Source organism: Neoarius graeffei, chromosome 1 (genome assembly GCF_027579695.1).
Source record: "Neoarius graeffei isolate fNeoGra1 chromosome 1, fNeoGra1.pri, whole genome shotgun sequence".
Classification (NCBI taxonomy): domain Eukaryota; kingdom Metazoa; phylum Chordata; class Actinopteri; order Siluriformes; family Ariidae; genus Neoarius; species Neoarius graeffei.
In genome coordinates this window covers 23,151,294-23,169,098 of record NC_083569.1, presented here as the reverse complement: position 1 = coordinate 23,169,098, position 17,805 = coordinate 23,151,294, and the positions used below count along the sequence as shown (strand labels likewise).

The 17,805-nt window shown below is 43.2% G+C and overlaps 1 protein-coding gene and 4 non-coding genes across 5 annotated transcripts; 3 read left to right on the top strand and 2 right to left on the bottom strand.

Moving 5' to 3' along the window:
• Positions 1-1,349: 1,349 nt before the first annotated feature.
• On the bottom strand, positions 1,350-1,512 carry LOC132896871 (U1 spliceosomal RNA). The gene has a single exon (XR_009656191.1). It is a non-coding gene; the product is annotated as a U1 spliceosomal RNA (small nuclear RNA).
• A 2,847-nt stretch (positions 1,513-4,359) lies between these two features.
• LOC132895586 (U5 spliceosomal RNA) lies at positions 4,360-4,474 on the top strand. The gene has a single exon (XR_009655781.1). It is a non-coding gene; the product is annotated as a U5 spliceosomal RNA (small nuclear RNA).
• Positions 4,475-4,662: 188 nt separating this feature from the next.
• LOC132898863 (U2 spliceosomal RNA) lies at positions 4,663-4,855 on the top strand. The gene has a single exon (XR_009656593.1). It is a non-coding gene; the product is annotated as a U2 spliceosomal RNA (small nuclear RNA).
• A 5,411-nt stretch (positions 4,856-10,266) lies between these two features.
• Positions 10,267-10,339, bottom strand: trnav-cac (transfer RNA valine (anticodon CAC)). The gene has a single exon. It is a non-coding gene; the product is annotated as a tRNA-Val (tRNA).
• Positions 10,340-15,645: 5,306 nt separating this feature from the next.
• LOC132884184 (uncharacterized) lies at positions 15,646-16,923 on the top strand. Its single transcript, XM_060918025.1, has 4 exons — positions 15,646-15,670; positions 15,827-15,933; positions 16,048-16,305; positions 16,468-16,923. The coding sequence occupies exons 1-4, from the start codon at positions 15,646-15,648 to the stop codon at positions 16,921-16,923; spliced, it is 846 nt and encodes a 281-aa protein (XP_060774008.1).
• The last annotated feature ends 882 nt before the right edge of the window (positions 16,924-17,805 follow it).

Genomic DNA, 17,805 nt, shown 5'->3' with positions numbered 1-17,805 from the left:
TTCTGATTGGTCTGGGAGATTCTCACTGTAAACATAGCGTGCGTGTGGCGTGCCATGAGTCCATTTAGCCTACTGGAGAGATGAGTCTACCCTTTGGATGAGTCAGAGAACGGACTCTGGATGAGTTAAGGTAGCACGAAGTTTTTGCAACAAAACTAAGCAAACCATATTCTAACAAACCCATTAAACTACATCGAATTAAACGATATTAAATTACTTTTCCAGATGGATATCAGACAATTCTTCTCACGAAGCAGAGACAGGGCCAGGGAAAGTGACAGATGAGGAGGAGGGTGAGAGAGGTAAGATTAAGGTTGTAGGCTATGTGCTAGTCAGTCATAACTAACCAGCTAAGTTCGTGAATCGTGAGAGTTGAGGTGACACGTTTAGCATCAGCATGCATTAAAAGCCCAAATGCCAACAATAATTTTTTTGGGGACTGGGATGTGTTTTCCGTCTAGTTGGCCTATTCCTTGCATAACTTAATCCACGAGAGCATAAGAATTATCCACTTTGCATAGGTTGTCCAGGAACGTTAAGGTGCATTGTGCGGGGGGGTGCAGTGCCCCAGTAAAGCTTAATTCCTAGTGATGCCCCTGATCGAGACCCTTGCTCGTGCCAAGGTTCCCAGAAGCCTGACCTAAACCCGTTCAAGAACACGTTCCCTGGTGGTCGGAAAGCCGTGCGAGCAGAGCGAAAATAACAGCAACATGCGGAGCCAGCTACATTTTCTCCACATGCTGCACTTTGGTCCCTGAGCCCACTTGTCTTCATAAGACTTCAAACACATCGTGCAACTTGCACTCCAGCGCACAACATCAGGGGAGGGGAAAGAAGGAAGGAAGGAGATAGATAGATAGATAGATAGATAGATAGATAGATAGATAGATAGATAGATAGATAGAAAAGCCACCAGCTCTATTTTTGACTCTGTCAGGGTTATGGGAACGAGGAGAGAGCAGGAACGCATTCCCCCACTTTCAGAAATTATGCAGTCGATATTCCTGCATTTGAGGAATTCGCAAAGGTCTGCATGACCCCGGTGAAATTCTCTCCGTCCACGGTGCATCCTCAACAACCATTTTCTGCTCAAAACTCATGGAAACCCTAGCTGGGTGCTAAGGATAAAAGAAGCCTGAACAAAATCTGTTTCCTAGTGCTCAGAAATGCAGCAATACACAGAACCAGAGAGATTTTTTCCACATGTTACCCTTAAGAGCATAACCCTTCTAGCTCCTCCAAGATTTAAAGCAGCTAGTAGCTCTTGATGTAAAACATCTGAACACAAAGAAAAGAAAAACTTCAGAAAGACAAACAGCTCTATTTTTGACTGTAACAGAATTAGGCAAAAGGGGAGAGCGCGAACGCAGTCACCCACTACCAGAAATTACGCAGTTGAGATTCCTGCATTTGAGGAATTCACAAAGGTCAGCACAACTGGAGTGCAATGGCTGGGCCTCACTTTGGACAAACCACCTTCTTGATCATAGTGTTGCCCCTGCCAGGCAGTGTTGGGCACGTTACTTTCAAAAAGTAATTAGTTATAGTTACTAGTTACTTTTCCCAAAAAGTAACTGAGTTACTAACGGAGTTACTTTGTCATAAAAGTAACTAATTACCAGAGAAAGTAATTATTCCGTTACATTTTGTTCCCCCTAAAAAAAAAAAAATCAAATTAAATTAGTGTAATCATAATAAAAGTGAATGTTAAATGTGTTTAATGACTGAAATGGACACTTAACAGAACCAATTAGTAACGTTATCTACACTATATTAATATTTTTGTGGGACAATGTGAGATAAGACATCTATCAAATGTAATATATTTTTGTAGTTATTAAAATTATGTTACTAATTACTGGCCACTGACGAGGACAAACGCTTTGTTCCTCGACATAATGTGCATTGCACGTAAACACTCTTGCCTTTTATTTCAAGTAATGAAAAGTAATGGCTGTATTTCCAGTGTGAAAGCGCAGTGCTGGGCTGACCGCTCGCCATCGCTGGGTCTTCTGATTGAAGTGTGCGCAGTAGTGCAGTAGGCGGAGCCTACCTACGTATGTTGTCCAAATCTACTCTGATTGGCTTACTGTGCCGTTGTCTCGCGTCTCCCCGCCCCTCACTAAAGCAGAGGAAAGAAAGGCTGAGCGAGCAGCGTGCCAGATGAGAACAGCTTTAATAAAGTAACGCAGAGCGTTTTATTGTAAGTAACGGGAACGGCGTTATAACGATGTAAAAAGTAATTAGTTAGATTACTCGTTACTAAAAAAAGTAACGCCGTTAGTAACGCCGTTTATTTGTAACGCCGTTATTCCCATCACTGCTGCCAGGTAAGTATAAGCTTCTTTACCTGGCTGAGATGTAACCCTGCAAGGGTGTAGGCCGCTCCATGAGGGCAGGCAAAGCGTCCAAGCAGGGTTTTGCATAATTTTTGGCCCCTCCTCTTCCAAGTCAGCACAAGACACTGGTGGTGATTTCATGTGCGCTCCCTCTACTGGTCAGACAAGATATGGACCCGACAAGACTTTGCACCGACTGACACGTAGCCCTTTTCCACCAACAGGGAACGGGTTCCGTTCTGGTTCGCGCACCAAAGTTTGATCCGTTCAGAGCATTTTGTTCAAAAATCCATTGGTTCGGACAGTGGTTAAATTGGCTTTTGTAAGGAGGGAGAGCTCTTCTTCACTCACAGTGGTCAATATCTCTCAAAACATTTTTATTTATCGCACCATCAGTTTAATACATATTTTATCAGCTTATGGCCTAGTTATTTATATCTCACATCAATGCACATATTGGTAACTTATTACGCCTACGTTTCACCATCAATCTACACTGTAATTTGTAAAACCTATTCACAATATACACCACCAATTCACATATTAGCAATAGTATTTACATCTCATCAATCTACACTATTATTTGCATTACTTGTTTACATCTCACACCATCAATTCACATATTAACAATAGTTCTTTACATTTCACACCATAAATCTACATCAATCAAATCAATTGTTTGCTACACTTACTGACATGTCACAACATCAAACCACATATCAGCAATAGCCAGTCATTCCAATTTAATTTACAACTTTCCAAATAAGACTTAGATCAAGTTTCTCCTGCCTTTCCTGTCTCTGTCTACATGCTCCCGGGGAGACTCCCAGAGCACTCGGGAGACTAGGGATGTCTGAATCATTTAATTTTGTTATTTAGTCTAGTCTTAGTACCCCACAGCAACCTCATAACTTTGGCCGACCAAAGCAACATTGGATTGGGGGTCGAGCGCGCGAGCCAATGGAAAAATCCAGGCTGCCAGTTCTCACTATCACGAGGGAGGTTTGCTAAGGCTCCATGCGCAAAGATATGTTAGCGGGCGTCCATTAAATTAGCTAACTCAATTTTCCAATATTTACCTAAAAGCTAAAAACACAGAAAACTTTTTTTTGTCTGACTTTTACTCAACTTAGAAATAGAATATTAGAAGAACATCATCAGAGGGTCTACCATTGGCAATTCATAATAGTCATAATCGACATTGACTTTAGGCATATTAAAGTATGGTCTATAGTTACTGGATTTATCTAGATCTGTTACTATTAATAAGATTTAATTGACACAAAATGTGGTCATTCATATATATACACAAACATTTTATATATGCATACACTCAAGGGCACTTCAGCCCAACACCACCCCACGTTAACCGAACTACATGTCTTTGAACTGTGGGGTTAACCAGAGCTGACACAGGGAGAACACGCAAACTCACCACAGAAAGGCCCCCACCAGCCACTGGGCTCAAACCCAGAACCTTCTTGCAGTGCGAACCCCTCCATCCCCCTGCTGCGCAAGTTAATAAATTTTAAAGGCTACCCGTCGGGGAATCGAACCCCGGTCTTCCGCGTGACAGGCGGAGATACTGTCCACTATACTAACAAGGATGACGCAATAGCTCTCATTTATCAATAAAAAATGTGGTATGGAAAGCACTTACTGCTGGGGTCAACAGCGTTCCTGTCAATAATCAAACTCCAGCTGATGTTTTCATATTTAATTTATAGGCCTACACCCGTGATATTGGACAGATCACTCAGCACTCAACTGTTCCTTTTCAAAATTCAACACCCCCACCCCGCTTGCTTATCTATCTATCTATCTATCTATCTATCGATCGATCGATCGATCGATCGATCGATCTTTCTTTCAAAAAAGCTCGTTGGTCAGACATTTCTCTGCCTGTGTGCAATGGCTAATAAAGCTGTAAAGGTGTAAGAGATTGGCCCAGGCCACCTTACCCTATACCAGCTTTCTGCACCTCCAATCCAGTGTCACTAACCTGATCCAGTGTTCAGTGCAGCTCAGGTTTCTCTTCATTGACGCATAAATCTTTCGCCTTTTACTAAAGATTTCTGTGCAGAGAAATGTTAATGAGCTCAGTATATTTTTGTAGGCTTTGCTCTGGCAGAGCTGAACATTTTTAGTCAAAGAATGTTAGAACTATTGATCTTTTTGCATTAAAGCATCTCCTACACGCCTCAAAAGGCGATGTCTCTCTTTAAAAGGATCCAGCTGTTGGGGGCGGAGTCTAGCTGTATTTACCTTCCTGGAGTTTAATATGTGGAAGTGGTATATTTAAAGCCATTAGCTGCAGTAAGTTATCATTTCTCCGCATTTCAATCAGGATCAAGTGTAGTATTTATTCTAATCAATTTGATTTGTTCTCTAAACAGGAGCGTTATATCAAGCAGATTTTTTTTTTTTTAAGTAAGGAGCTGGGATAGCAGTTTGCTCTTTCGGCTTCATATACTAATCTGATATTGTAGCATGTCTTACGGTCTAGGAAATATTTTTTTTTCTTATTTAACGCGCTTTTTAAATGAAACTGAAAAATAGGAATTTGGTCCTTTTATTTTGTACTTTCATATGGTATTATAATAGATTTAGGAATGGTTACTTTATTTTAAAAAAGAAAGAATAAGACTCAAAAGACTCGTATGTCAGAATGCTGTTCATAGATTTTAGCTCAGCATTCAACACAATCATTCCTCAGCAGCTCATTCACAAACTGGACCAGCTGGGACTCAACACCTCCCTGTGCAACTGGCTGCTGGACTTCCTGACGGGGAGACCACATACGGTACATGTTCGCCTTATGTGGTAACCTCGCATGATTTATTGTACACAGCTAATTACATTTTATACATGCATACGCTGTCTTTTGTTGGCAACGGTCGGGCAGAATAGCAGCGTGAATCCCTTAGTCAGGGGCGGTCCTGGGGGCGGGCCAACCGGGCAGCCGCCCGGGGCGGCATCGCGGGGGGGCGAAAAAAAAAACGGTCCCACCCCCCCCAAGAAAAAAGGTCCCCCCGAAAAAAAAAAAAACTAGACGGGCGTGCGTGTGTGTGTGTGTGTGTGTGTGAACATTTTGGTTGGGGAAGCCCAATATACCCTTTTCACTGACGTCACCGGAAACCGGAAGTAAACAAACCCTGCGCCATATTGGAAGACCAACAAACTCGTGATTAGGGGGAAATAACGGCAGCGCGCGGAATTTAAACCCACGAGGCACTTGATTCATCATAAACCTACAATGGTAAACTTTTGTGCTGTGTTAGGGTTCCAACAAAGCTGATGGGAAAGGTGAAAAGAAGTCTTTCTACAGAATACCAGCTGTGATTGAGACACAAGCAAACCAAGGAGCTTTCTGCCGGGAGACAGAGAATAAGTGCATTACTGAGTGTCTCTGAGCAAAGGAGAGCCTGAACGTTGCAACCTCCCTATTGGCTGTTTATTGGTTGTTTGTAAAAATGTATCAGTTGTTGCCCTTCCCACGGGAATCATCGCGGACTCGAGAGACGAGACCTGACGAGTTAGTTCGTTGGTAGCAGAACAAAATGTCTGGACACAAATCGGGTTTTCAGAAAAGGAAAGAAAATAAACGGAGGGTCGAAAATACAAAAAAGGAGGGAGAAAATGCAAAACGAGTTTTAAGGTAGGACAAATGGTTAGTTTTCTGAGGCAGCCCGCCGTGGCTGCCTGCAGGCTTATTTATTATAGCCCATTTAGTTAAAATAGTTGGTATACAATGTTTATAGTTATAGTTATGTGATGGTTGTCCTGATTTAGACTGGTGTTTTGTTTTTTTTTTTGGGGGGGGGGGGTTGCGCGATGTTGCACCCGGGTCCAGATTAGGGCAGAACCGGCCCTGGCTACATTTCAGGTGTAGTTTGTTTTATGAATGTATGTACTTGCATAGATGTGTACTTGGTCTTCCAATATGGCACTTAACAAAATCTCGCGGCGCGGTGACGTCATGCGGTAGCCCTCTATACCAAAGTTGCGCAGGTGACGTCATCAGTGTGTGTGTGTGCCTAACTTGTCATAGCCCCATAATATGCACAATCCCGCCAGCGGAACGTTGTACTAGTCATCAAAAAGACTTTACTACAATAGTACTACCAGCAGGCAGTGTTGCCAGATATTGCTAACGTTTTCCACCCCAAAATATGTTCAAAACCAGCCAAAAAGCACCTAAACCCGCCCAATCTGGCAACACTGCCAGCAGGGGGTTTTGCCCGGGGAGTAAATCACTCGAGGATCGCCACTGCCCTTAGTATAAGCTCTAGGTTTTGCCTTTGGTCTGCATGTTAGCGAGTTAGGGACCCATCTGCATGACACGTGACTTCAAGCCGCTAGTTTCCCCCACACACACACACATGGACATCACTCCGCTCAGAGACGGACTCTGCTCTCGGGTTTGCAGATGGTGCGCCACTGGTCAGTTTTATAGTAGGCCTATATATAGTGAGTGTTGTGTTCGTGCCTTATTACAAGTAATTGTTCTTAAGCTAAATGGTAAATTCCTAGACTAATTTTTGTGCTTACAGCATGCTAAGCAGAGATTTAGCAATCAGCATTGGGTGGTGTAGTGTTATATCTGGTGCATTTCTTTCCTCGGTTTGGCGAAATCCAATTGGAATGTTAATATCTTCGAATGTCCCATGTTGACAAACCAGAGCCATTCTGTGATTACCTAAATCAAACATGTCAATATCACGTTGAGAGCGAATGAAGCCAGTTCATGGCGAAACTTCTTCAGCGTCCTTGACCACGCTTTGGTCGTTTTCGGTCTGAACATACAATTGATTGTTTTGAGTAACTGTACGTGTACACCAGAAACGACCAAAGCGACCAAGTAGCTGAGGTCGTTGAAGAAGTTTCGCCATGAATTCGCTCTGGACGTGATATTGACATGTTTGATTTCACTAATCACAGAACGGCTCTGGCTTGTCAGCCTGGGACATTCGAAGATATGAACATTCCAATTGGTTTTCGCTGAACCGTGTCATAGTTCATTACATAATATTAACTGACTTTTAACTTCTGAAATTTGCTCTGGTCGCCCATTTCGCTTCGCCCCCGGCGAATTCGCTTTGGTCGCTGAGTTCGCCGGCCCTCCATAGAGAAATAATAACTTCCGTCGCTTTGGTCGTTTCTGGTGTACAGTAATGCGGCTATACTCCGACTTACAGACATGCTGTATGTGTCAAGTGTTAATTGGATACTTTCCCCAAACAATAATTCTGCCTGGTTAAAAATCCGATTGGGTGACTTTGCACTATTCTCCGCCCAATGTATGGCTTGCATGTTTTGAAAAAGATGGTAAATTAGTGTCTAAAATGAGTTGTCGAAAATAAACTGCTTTGCTCACAACAGGAATATGGATGTCATGGAAAAATTAGACAGTGTGGCCATCAACATCTTAAAAGGTAAGAATGATAATGCTTGAATATAAATTAAGTTAATGTGGTGTAGCTTTACTCATCTGTGTACCTGCTAATTTCATTTAAAATTAATGTTCATTACAATTATAGCTCTGTATGTTAAAACATGAGTTGTGTTTACCCACTTTTTTTGCAATAAAATGCCTAGGTTCTTGATGAGCTGCGACGAATAGTTGCGAAGGACAACATGCACTATGTGAAAGAGCTGAGGGAGCGTTGGGCAGACTTCAGAACCAAACTCACCTTTTATGGCGTCTACAAGAAGGCACTGAAGCCCCCGCTGGGACTTCCTGCTGGTAAGGGTTTGGAATCCTTCTGAAATGGCCAATTTCATGATGATGGCTTGTCACTGTTTATTGTTGAGTAATTGTGAGTAATTCAAATTACTTCCCCCCCCGTAGATGAGCAAGCCATCTAATCATCTCAGTGCCAGCTATGTTTCCTTCCGGTTACCCCGCACCAAAGAAGATGGCATCTCTATCAGAGGCACTCATTCATGTTCTACCGGTAAATACAATTTATTCCATAACCTTCTGCAACTTTCTATTTGTTATTTCTATTTGCAGGTTTGAGTTAATCCAGTATGTGTCTGGAGGAGGTTGGATTTAAGTAATACTGTGTGTTAATGTTCAGCCCACAGAGGACCCAGGCGTATACCTAAGAAGACGGCCACTCGCCACACCGTTTGTCCTAGTGGGAGAGGGAGACTGCTTTTTCTGTGCTGGAAATGCTCCTGTCACATCATTCCCTAGGAGCGGTCTTGGGGAATCCATCCTATACATCATGGCGTACTACTACGCTTTTCATATGACGTACCCGAAATGTGTGGCATCTGTTCTTTCGATCCTTCAGACCGAGGTCTTGGGTGATAAGATTCATGAGAAAGACCAAACCACGGCCTTTAAATGTGCCAAAGCTGACTGGTAGGCCTTTCTTAGCTAGTGCATGTGAGTGAGGTGTGCGTGCCTGAGACATTCATTGTGTGAAACAGAACAAAGTTTTATTTTTGTGTTCATTGAAGGCCGTCTTCTAATTCCTTGCTGCCCCATAGCCTGCTATGCCTCTCATGCCAACTTGTGTTTTGCAGCATTTTGTTGATATAATAAAAATAAAAATGCAGATCTGAAGTTCTTGTCCAGTCTATTTTTCCCCTACATTCATCACACCTAAACAGGAAATTTATTCTAGATAAGAAAATAAGTATTCTAGCTAAGAAAAACAAACTTGTTTTGAGCCTTTAAATAAGCTGGAATCAAGCACATTTGCCTTGTTTTTAAGCCTATTAAATTCTAATTTTGAGCAATATTTGCTCAGATGAAATTGGTTTCTAAGCAATAATTACTGAAAATCAGAAGAAATGGCTTAGAATAAGAGAGAAAATCTTAACAAGTAAAATAAAAACTAGCTTTTTATGCTTAATTTAAGATTTTTGGTATGCTTACTACTTGCATATTTTTTTCTTGTTTTAAGAAATCTTACCAAGTCCCATTATCTTGCTGCACTGGCAGATTATTTTGCTTAAAATAAGTGATTTTCCCCCGAAACACTATATATTTTTCTTATTTTTTTAGAGGGCATTTTTTGCAGTGTTGGGCCTCAAATACAGAAGCAATGGCACTTAGGCATGTGTCCCCAGGGTAGGCCTGCAGCGTTGGTGGTATAGTGGCTGGCATAGCTACCTTCCAAGCAGTTGACTTGGGTTCGATTCCGGGCCAAAGGCAGATAGTGTGGCGAGGCACTTGGGAGGAAACAGCAGGAACGGATCGGGAGGTGACTGAGGGCTGCTCCTTCTGCTTTCCGCTCGCATTGCATGTAGTCGAATAGCATCAGTTTGCGCAAACCTGGGCGTGTTTGAAGAACACGGGCACCTGCGTGTTTTTCTTTCGTTGGTGACAAGCTACTTTGCCTGTTTTCCACAAACGGAGAACTGCACAGTCACGGCTTTAGAGTTAATAAGCAAATGTGTCTGAATGTTGGCTGGCAAATACTCGTTGATACATGATGAAGCATTCCAGAGTCAGTGCCACTTTGCAGCGTTCTGATGCCGTGTGCAGCCCTGTTGACCTGACCTCACTCTGTAAACAAGCAACCAAGTGGTATTTGAGAACACCACCTCCTTGTGACCAATTGCAATGTCCATGCTTCCACAGTCCTTCCACTTTCCACGAGCAATGTACTGTAAGTAGTTGTTTGCAGGTTTGAATGACATCAGTTTGCCCCTGCGCACGGTCGACCCATGAAGCCGTGAACAACACAGGCTCCTGTGTGTTTTCCTTTCGTTGGCAACAAGCGACAGGTGTATGTTTGTCCACAAACAGAGAACTGGAGAGTCACTGTGTAAGATTTGTTCAGTAAATGTGTCCATACCTTGGCTGGTGAAAAGCAAACACTTGCTTCTGTAGTTGGCACGGTCAGAGCAGAGATCACAGCTCAGCAGTCGCTCAAAAAATGAATAAATAAATAAACCAACCCACTGCTGTTTCTGCCCGGTTTTGAACCAGGGACTTTTCACGTGTGAGACGAATGTGATAACCACTACACTACAGAAACCTCAGCTCTTGGGCTGATCAGCTGTTGCCTGGGCCTCAAATACAGAAGCAATGGCACTTAGGCATGTGTCCCCAGGGTAGGTCTGCAGCATTGGTGGTATAGTGGCTGGCATAGCTGCCTTCCCGGCCAGGCGAGGGGCATAATGGACTGTAAGAAGGGGGGAAGAAAAGAAAAAAGAAAAATAAGAAAATGGGGGAAAAGAAGAGAAAAAGAGGAAAAAATAGTGTCAAGTGTCTTGTCCCCTTTCTCCACCCCTGACCCAATGTTGGTGTACAGTTGCACTCCTGGTGGATCCTGGATGCAGGCAAGGTGTTTCTGCTGTATCTCCCACACTCGAGGCATGCTCTTGTGATTGATGAGGTGCAGTCCAGTGCTGTCCACCAGCTGCCACATGGAGTCAAGCAGACTTTTGATGAGTGCACGGGTCTCTTCTACCCCTTGGGTTCTCCTGCGGCAGTGCCTCGCTAGCTCACTTGTGCTGATGGTCGCCAACACCTGAGCATCTGTTGGCTCATAGCCAGGATGTTTCTTCTTCAGCTCTGCCTGCTTGGCCTCCTTCAGATGACAGATATCCTGCTTGTCCCACTCAAAAATTGTGCTTGACAATTTAGAACAGAACGTACCATACAGTGGATGGTGTTCTGTGGTGAGACCGTCAGCGAACCGCCTCATGAAGTGGAACACATCCAAACGCACAGTGGAGGTCCACAGCCGAAACCATCCTTGGCATGCACTTCCTCAAACCACTGGGCCAGGGGCAGGGGATGGAAGGCTGGTGGCGGCGCACAAACATCCTGGGGCTGGCTGAGGCAGGATTTCTTGTGTAGCTGACAATCTGTTAAATAATCAGAACATCTCCTTGCCCACTCCTCACCTGCAATAGCTGTCTTCTGGAAAACATTGGAGTAAAAAGACCACCAGCTAGCAGAGGATGGTTTCGATCCATCGGCCTCTGGGTTATGGGCCCAGCACGCTCCCGCTGCACCACTCTGCTGACCTCATACACCCGATGGGACTCAAACCCACAGTCCCTGGCTTAGGAGACCAGTGCCTTATCCATTAGGCTACTGGGGCTCTGCCACAACCCGACGAAAAAGGGCAGCCACTCAAAAATAGCTAGGCTCGTTCCTCAGCCGTCTCTCATCTCCGTGACAGAAACTTCTTTTGTGTTTGCTCAGTTTGAAATAATTTGCTGGGTCTGCACCAAAGTCAAACGCTTGCAACGTCCGGCTTTAATATCAGCACGTCCTCATTCCAGTCACAAATTGCTCACAAGGCATTTTACCCCGACTTAAGTAAGTAGACTTTTCTTTGGAAGCATGTACACTGCCAGTCGTAGCCAACCAATTTTACACTGGAAAGCACAGCTTTGTACTGAATTTACATAGGCCGCATAATGTTGCGGTGGTTAGCAGTGTCAACTCACACCGAGCAGGGTCTGGGCTTGAGCCTAGTGGGTGACCGGCAGCCTTTATGCCTGGAGCATGCATGCTCTCTTCGTGCCTGTGAGGATTGGCACCGGGTGCTCCGGGTTCCTGCCCCAGTTCCTAGACCTAGAGAAGGTCAAGCGAAAACTCTGAATAGCCCAGAGGTGTGAATGTGTCTGGGTTACCCCTGAGATAGCTCATGGGTACAGAAAATGAACGACTGTATGTGTACAATTCAGGGCACTTGATTAATTACATTTTATGTCTTGTGCTTAAGAAGAACATGTGGAAAAAAGTTAGAAAACCATGAAATCACTCTGATTTTTCCTGATTCACTGACCAGGATCTTTGCTACCCAAAGAGCTCTGATCTGTGAGTCGTACAGATGGGTAACATACTGTGACAACAATTGGTAGATGCGGTGGGCCTTACTTCACTCCCATAATGCCTATGTGCCTGTCTGCGTGATACAAAGCACTGACCAATGGCAAACTAGTGACAGAGCACTGAAAATCAGGCCTCCTGATGGACAATTTTTGAGGCCAGCCACCAAATTTCTAGTAAGACAGATAGATGACATTTATTGCCTCTGCTTGGAATTTTGGGAAGAAAAGTGGCTAGAAAGAGCAGCGGACTGTGTCGGCGTCTGGGCTCTGGGCCCAGCGCGCTTCCGGTGCGCCACTCTGCACACCCCACATGGGTCTCGAACCCACAATCACTGGGTCATGGAAAACGTTGGAGTAAAATTTGGCAGACTCTACAGAAGATGGTTTCGATCCATCGACCTCCGGGCCCGGCACGCTCCCGCTGCTGACCTCTCACTTTCTGTGGGTCTGGAGCCTGCAATAGCTGCCTTCTGGAAAACGTTGGAGTAAAAAGACCACCAGCTAGCAGAGGATGGTTTCGATCCATCAGCCTCTGGGCCCAGCACGCTCCCGCTGCACCACTCTGCTGACCTCACACCCCAGATGGGACTCGAACCCATAGTCCCTGGCTTAGGAGACCAGTGCCATTATCATTGTTAATTATCATTCAAATTTTCGGTAAATTATTTTAATTTGCATCTTATACGGATTTTATAAGGGAAATACGGATTTTGGAGGTTGGTTATACAGGTTTGATTGACCAAAGGTTGACATGTATGTTAATGGGTAATTAACATCCAAACATGAAGAGGAAAGGAGAATCTTTACCAGTTTCTTCTCTCAGTTAGTGTTGCTGTTGCTCTGCCCCTCCTCTCTCTCTCTCAGCTCTCTTTTCTTGCATCCACCAACAAAAAAGAATGAAGACATTTCTGCAGAATCAGTTAATAAATAAAATGTGATTATTTTTTTTTAAATCAGAAAAAAATTATCCTTGGGGCATCATCAGTATATCTGGAGCATGCAAGTCTCACCTGTGTGTGAGGAACACTGCGAGGCTTTCAGTGGATCATTACTGTGCTACAACTTCAAGAATAATTTTAAAGGCTATATGGTGGCCACGAATATATTTTGCACATAATTATTGTTAATGAAGTAAATAATAAAAAAAAGCAAAGTTTTAACGAATCATTAGTATTTTTAAGAAGTTAGAGGTGAGGATTAGTATTTAGGTCTAAATCCAAATTAAACATTAACAGTTTATAATCAGGACAAAAATGATGGTTGATCATCCGAAAGCGAATTGACATACAGGCAGTTAGAATGTGCATGTGAACATATAAATAGCTCCATCTTATGAGAAAAGCACGGCTCTGCTCCAGTCATGTGTAGTGCTTTTTGTACAGTGTAGTTGGGTTTCCTGTCACTGTGGGCCCCAGAGCGCAGTAGTACAGTGCAGAGTCTGTCACTGCAGCAGGGGAGATGAGCAGATCCACTTTCTTACTCGTTTTATCAAGTTTTATGGAAAATTGTGAACGAGGCAATTGAACCTTGGTGACACTTTCAGTGACTTCATCAAACAGCATCAGAAAATCTGGTCTTGATCCAGGCTTTTGTCGACACCAGTGGACACGCCAAACTGATCCAGTATACGTGCAGGACAGTGTGGTGAGGTCACTCATGGTGCTTATGGTTTGTCTCTTGAGGGCTTGGCCTGTCCAGTGTTTTTGTTAGCTCAGATGAGAAAGTAGCCAGAATCCACAGCCCACAGCCCACTCTACAATTGACACACTGCATTATTTAAAATGCGTGTCCAATTTTTGCGAGACAAATAGTAAACAGAAGCTAACTGCAGCTAGGAACTAAAGTTGTGAGTGACTTTACAGCAGTTTCTGGGGGCTGTTTTGGGGCTCAGTGCAGAAGCTTCAAGGTTCTGCTGTGGCCCCAAGCTTCAGCAGCTGAGAAAGCGTTAAGGCTCCAGCGATAGTCTGTTTCTATGAGTCCAATCTCTCCAATGTCACAGCCAATCGCTACGCTTCTCTCCAATCTCACAAGCCAATCGCTACGCTTCTCTCCAATCTCACATTGGATTCTCCAATCTCACAAGCCAATCGCTGCGCCTCTCTCCAATCTCACATTGGATTGTGCGTACCTTGCAACGGAGAATCTTCGCTCAGTTCACTTTTTTCAGCGGCTGTCGTCATCAATCCAGCAATACTAAAAGTAAGACCATATTATGAATAAAAGTTTTCTGTAAAAACTTTGTGTAAATTCAGCAACGAACAAACGATTGTCAGATAAGTTTACTGTCTTGCTAACGTTTAATACCTGTGGAAAATGATCATATATCAATTCAATGGCATGTCAGCGTTTTTGCGAAATTACTGTTATTGACGTAAAGAAAGCAAATATGATGATCAAAAGGCATAGATTTACATATGAATGATGTTAGCATAATATTAACGTAAGGATGGACATTATATTTAACCTATGCTACGATGGTAATTTTGTGGTTGGACATTAACTTCTGCCACGATGGTAATATGATGGTTGATTATAAACGTGCGTTAGGCTATTTATCTTGACTCAGTGTTGATATTCAATGATAAACCAACAATAGTTTGAATTTGTTTAGCATTTTATTTGTTAGCATTCTCTTGTAATGTTACCTCAATATGGCTTGTTTACAGTAAGTGTGCACCAGTCCCAGCATTAGTGTAAGAATATGGCTTGTTTACAGTAAGTGTGCACCAGTCCCAGCATTAGTGTAAGAATATGGCTTGTTTACAGTAAGTGTGCACCAGTCCCAGCATTAGTGTAAGAATATGGCTTGTTTACAGTAAGTGTGCACCAGTCCCAGCATTAGTGTAAGAATATGGCTTGTTTACAGTAAGTGTGCACTAGTCCCAGCATTAGTGTAAGAATATGGCTTGTTTACAGTAAGTGTGCACCAGTCCCAGCATTAGTGTAAGAATATGGCTTGTTTACAGTAAGTGTGCACCAGTCCCAGCATTAGTGTAAGAATATGGCTTGTTTACAGTAAGTGTGCACCAGTCCCAGCATTAGTGTAAGAATATGGCTTGTTTACAGTAAGTGTGCACCAGTCCCCCAGCATTAGTGTAAGAATATGGCTTGTTTACAGTAAATGTGCACCAGTCCCAGCATTAGTGTAAGAATAAAGGGTGTTAATGTGTGTATCCAAGCTATTTCTCTATCGTTATATAAATGGAAATTGTGATCACTGTCTTTATTTTTACGTTTTCTTCATTCAGATGAGTAAGAGCCATAAAGGCATGGGGGAGGGGGAGTGGATGGCGAGATTGAGAACTTTTGCCTCCAGCGGAGTTTGGCCCTCTGGCTCTGGTAACTGACCAGCGCCAAGGCAAAAAAAATGGCACGACCTCTATCAAAAGGTAAAGTAGGAAGACAGTACTGACTGCTTAACAGAGATTAGTATGTTGAACACTGAGTAACTCATTCTTGACTGAGCGATAATGATGTCATTGTAGATAGAGAAATGCCCCCTCCAGACACGTGGGCAGGCAACACTTTTTGGTGGGCCCACAGGCTGCACTTGTGATTTCCATACCACAAAGGTGAGCTATTTGATGTGCTGACTGATTCTTCAAGCTTTTGTGGTACTAAAACATGCTCATCTGCTGTTAACTATCTCTTCCCATTCTGTAATTCCATTTTAGCAGCCTGCCACACAGTCACCAGCGGCAGGAGAGCCAGCACCAGCCAGTCAGGGATCTGTGGCCCCTGCAGCTGCTCAGAAGACTTTCTTGCGGCCTCCTCCAAGCCTGTCAGCGGTGAATATGATTTATACTGATTGCTTTGAATGATGCCATCCCACTTGAGCTTTAAGTGTTCTGTGTCTGTTTTCATTGAATTCTTACTGAATGTTAACTGCTTTCAGTTCACCAAGCAACGTTTTGGCGGGGTGCAGTCAGCCTCTTTGAAGCCACATCTAGTGGCCAGAAGGACCCCAAGCCCCACTCCTCTTCCTCCCTCTGCTACATCCTCCGTGAGGACCCCAAGCCCTGCTCCCTCTGCTGCATCCTCCGTGAGGACCCCAAGCCCTGCTCCCTCTGCTGCATCCTCCGTGAGGACCCCAAGCCCTGCTCCTCTTCCTCCTCCTGCATGTCCACATGGCGATACCCACACCAGCAGCCTGGTAGGAATAACACACTACAGAAGTCACACAGATTACTTGAGTGTGTCTGTGTGTGTGTGTGTTTATGTGTGCGTGCATATGTGTGTGTCTGCATTTTATTTGCTGAGTTTTAACTTGTATTCATGCATAAAACTAATTCTTATTTTATCTTCAACCTATCAGGATGAAGCAGGAGATGGAGCTTCATTTTGGTTGCCAGGGGAGTTGAGGAAGACGATCCCCACACAGGACCAGCGCTGGATTGCCAACACCATATTCCAGTCTGGCAGACTACGAGCGGATCTGAAGTTGTGGTATGAGCCCCCAGTCCCAGCACTCATTTACCACCAGACCCCGACTCCAGACCACTTTTTCACACACAGGCTGATGGTGTGGATGCCCTACCACCTGTGGAAAGTGAGAGTTTTCTGCCCCTCCTGTGGAAAGCAGCTGACTGGATATGGTGTCCATAAAAGGGCCCGTAAAGTCCTGGACATTGACAGGTATTACCTGATGCTGACCGAAACCCTCAGGTGCACGGTCTGTTCCCTGAATTACTTGTCGACCAGTCAAGCTGTCCGGGAGCAGCTGGACCTGCCACACGCCCAGATGTTCAGGCTTATCCTGACCCGCAAGTGAGTAAAGCTGAAGCAAGCTGGTGAATGCTGTTCATTAATTGTGAATATTACAGTGCCATTAATTCACTGTTTAATTATATGAATTAAAAAAAGTGTAGGACTCCTCCTTAAAGGTACAGTCTGTGATTTGTTGTTCTTGTTTGGGGGCAGGCTGCAGACTGTTTGTTTGCACTAGAGAGGAGCTGTTGTTGTTTTGAATGTGTAAATATGTTCTGTTATTTTTTGTGGGGACACGCTGCCCCAACTCTTTGTGTGATCTTGAATAAATGTGAAATATGTTTCTATGAATAAATGTGAAATAAATTTTTTTTAAATATATCAAAATGGATCTTTTTGTGACTTAAGCACTTTCATATATATACTATATATTTTTTTAATTAAGGTTTTTATAATAAGGATTCTACAAAAGCTAATATAATACAATCTTTGAAGAATATACCTTTAACACCACATGGATAGCAAAAACACTTTGGATGAAAATATGAGGCAAATATCTATTTTAATCAGTGTTAACATGTTATATAACGTAATCTGATGTGATTCAAAAGACACTTGTCAGTCTTTACACTAGCTGTCACTCAATCAAAAACCTTTAACAACCAAAAACCTTTAAAAAAAGCCAACAGTACTTGATGGAACATGTTTAATATCAATATTAATAAAAGTTGATGAAATATTACAATTGTACTGAATGTCAAATTGTTTTGCCGGAGGTGGGATTCGAACCGGCGATGCCAAAGTCAAATATATTTATGGGAAAATAGAAAAATTATTTTTAAAAAATTATTCACAACTAATGTTTACCATGGTTCAATACATAAAAATCATAAGCTAAGCCCTTAATAATCTTTTCTCTTCCCTTTTCCTTTTTTTCCTCTTTTTC

Coding starts and splice junctions, on each gene's coding strand:
- LOC132884184 (XM_060918025.1), top strand. CDS start 15,646: ATGCCCCCTCCAGACACGTGGGCAG. Junction 15,934..16,047: donor TTGCGGCCTCCTCCAAGCCT/GTCAGCGGTGAA, acceptor AACTGCTTTCAG/TTCACCAAGCAACGTTTTGG. Junction 16,306..16,467: donor ATACCCACACCAGCAGCCTG/GTAGGAATAACA, acceptor TCAACCTATCAG/GATGAAGCAGGAGATGGAGC.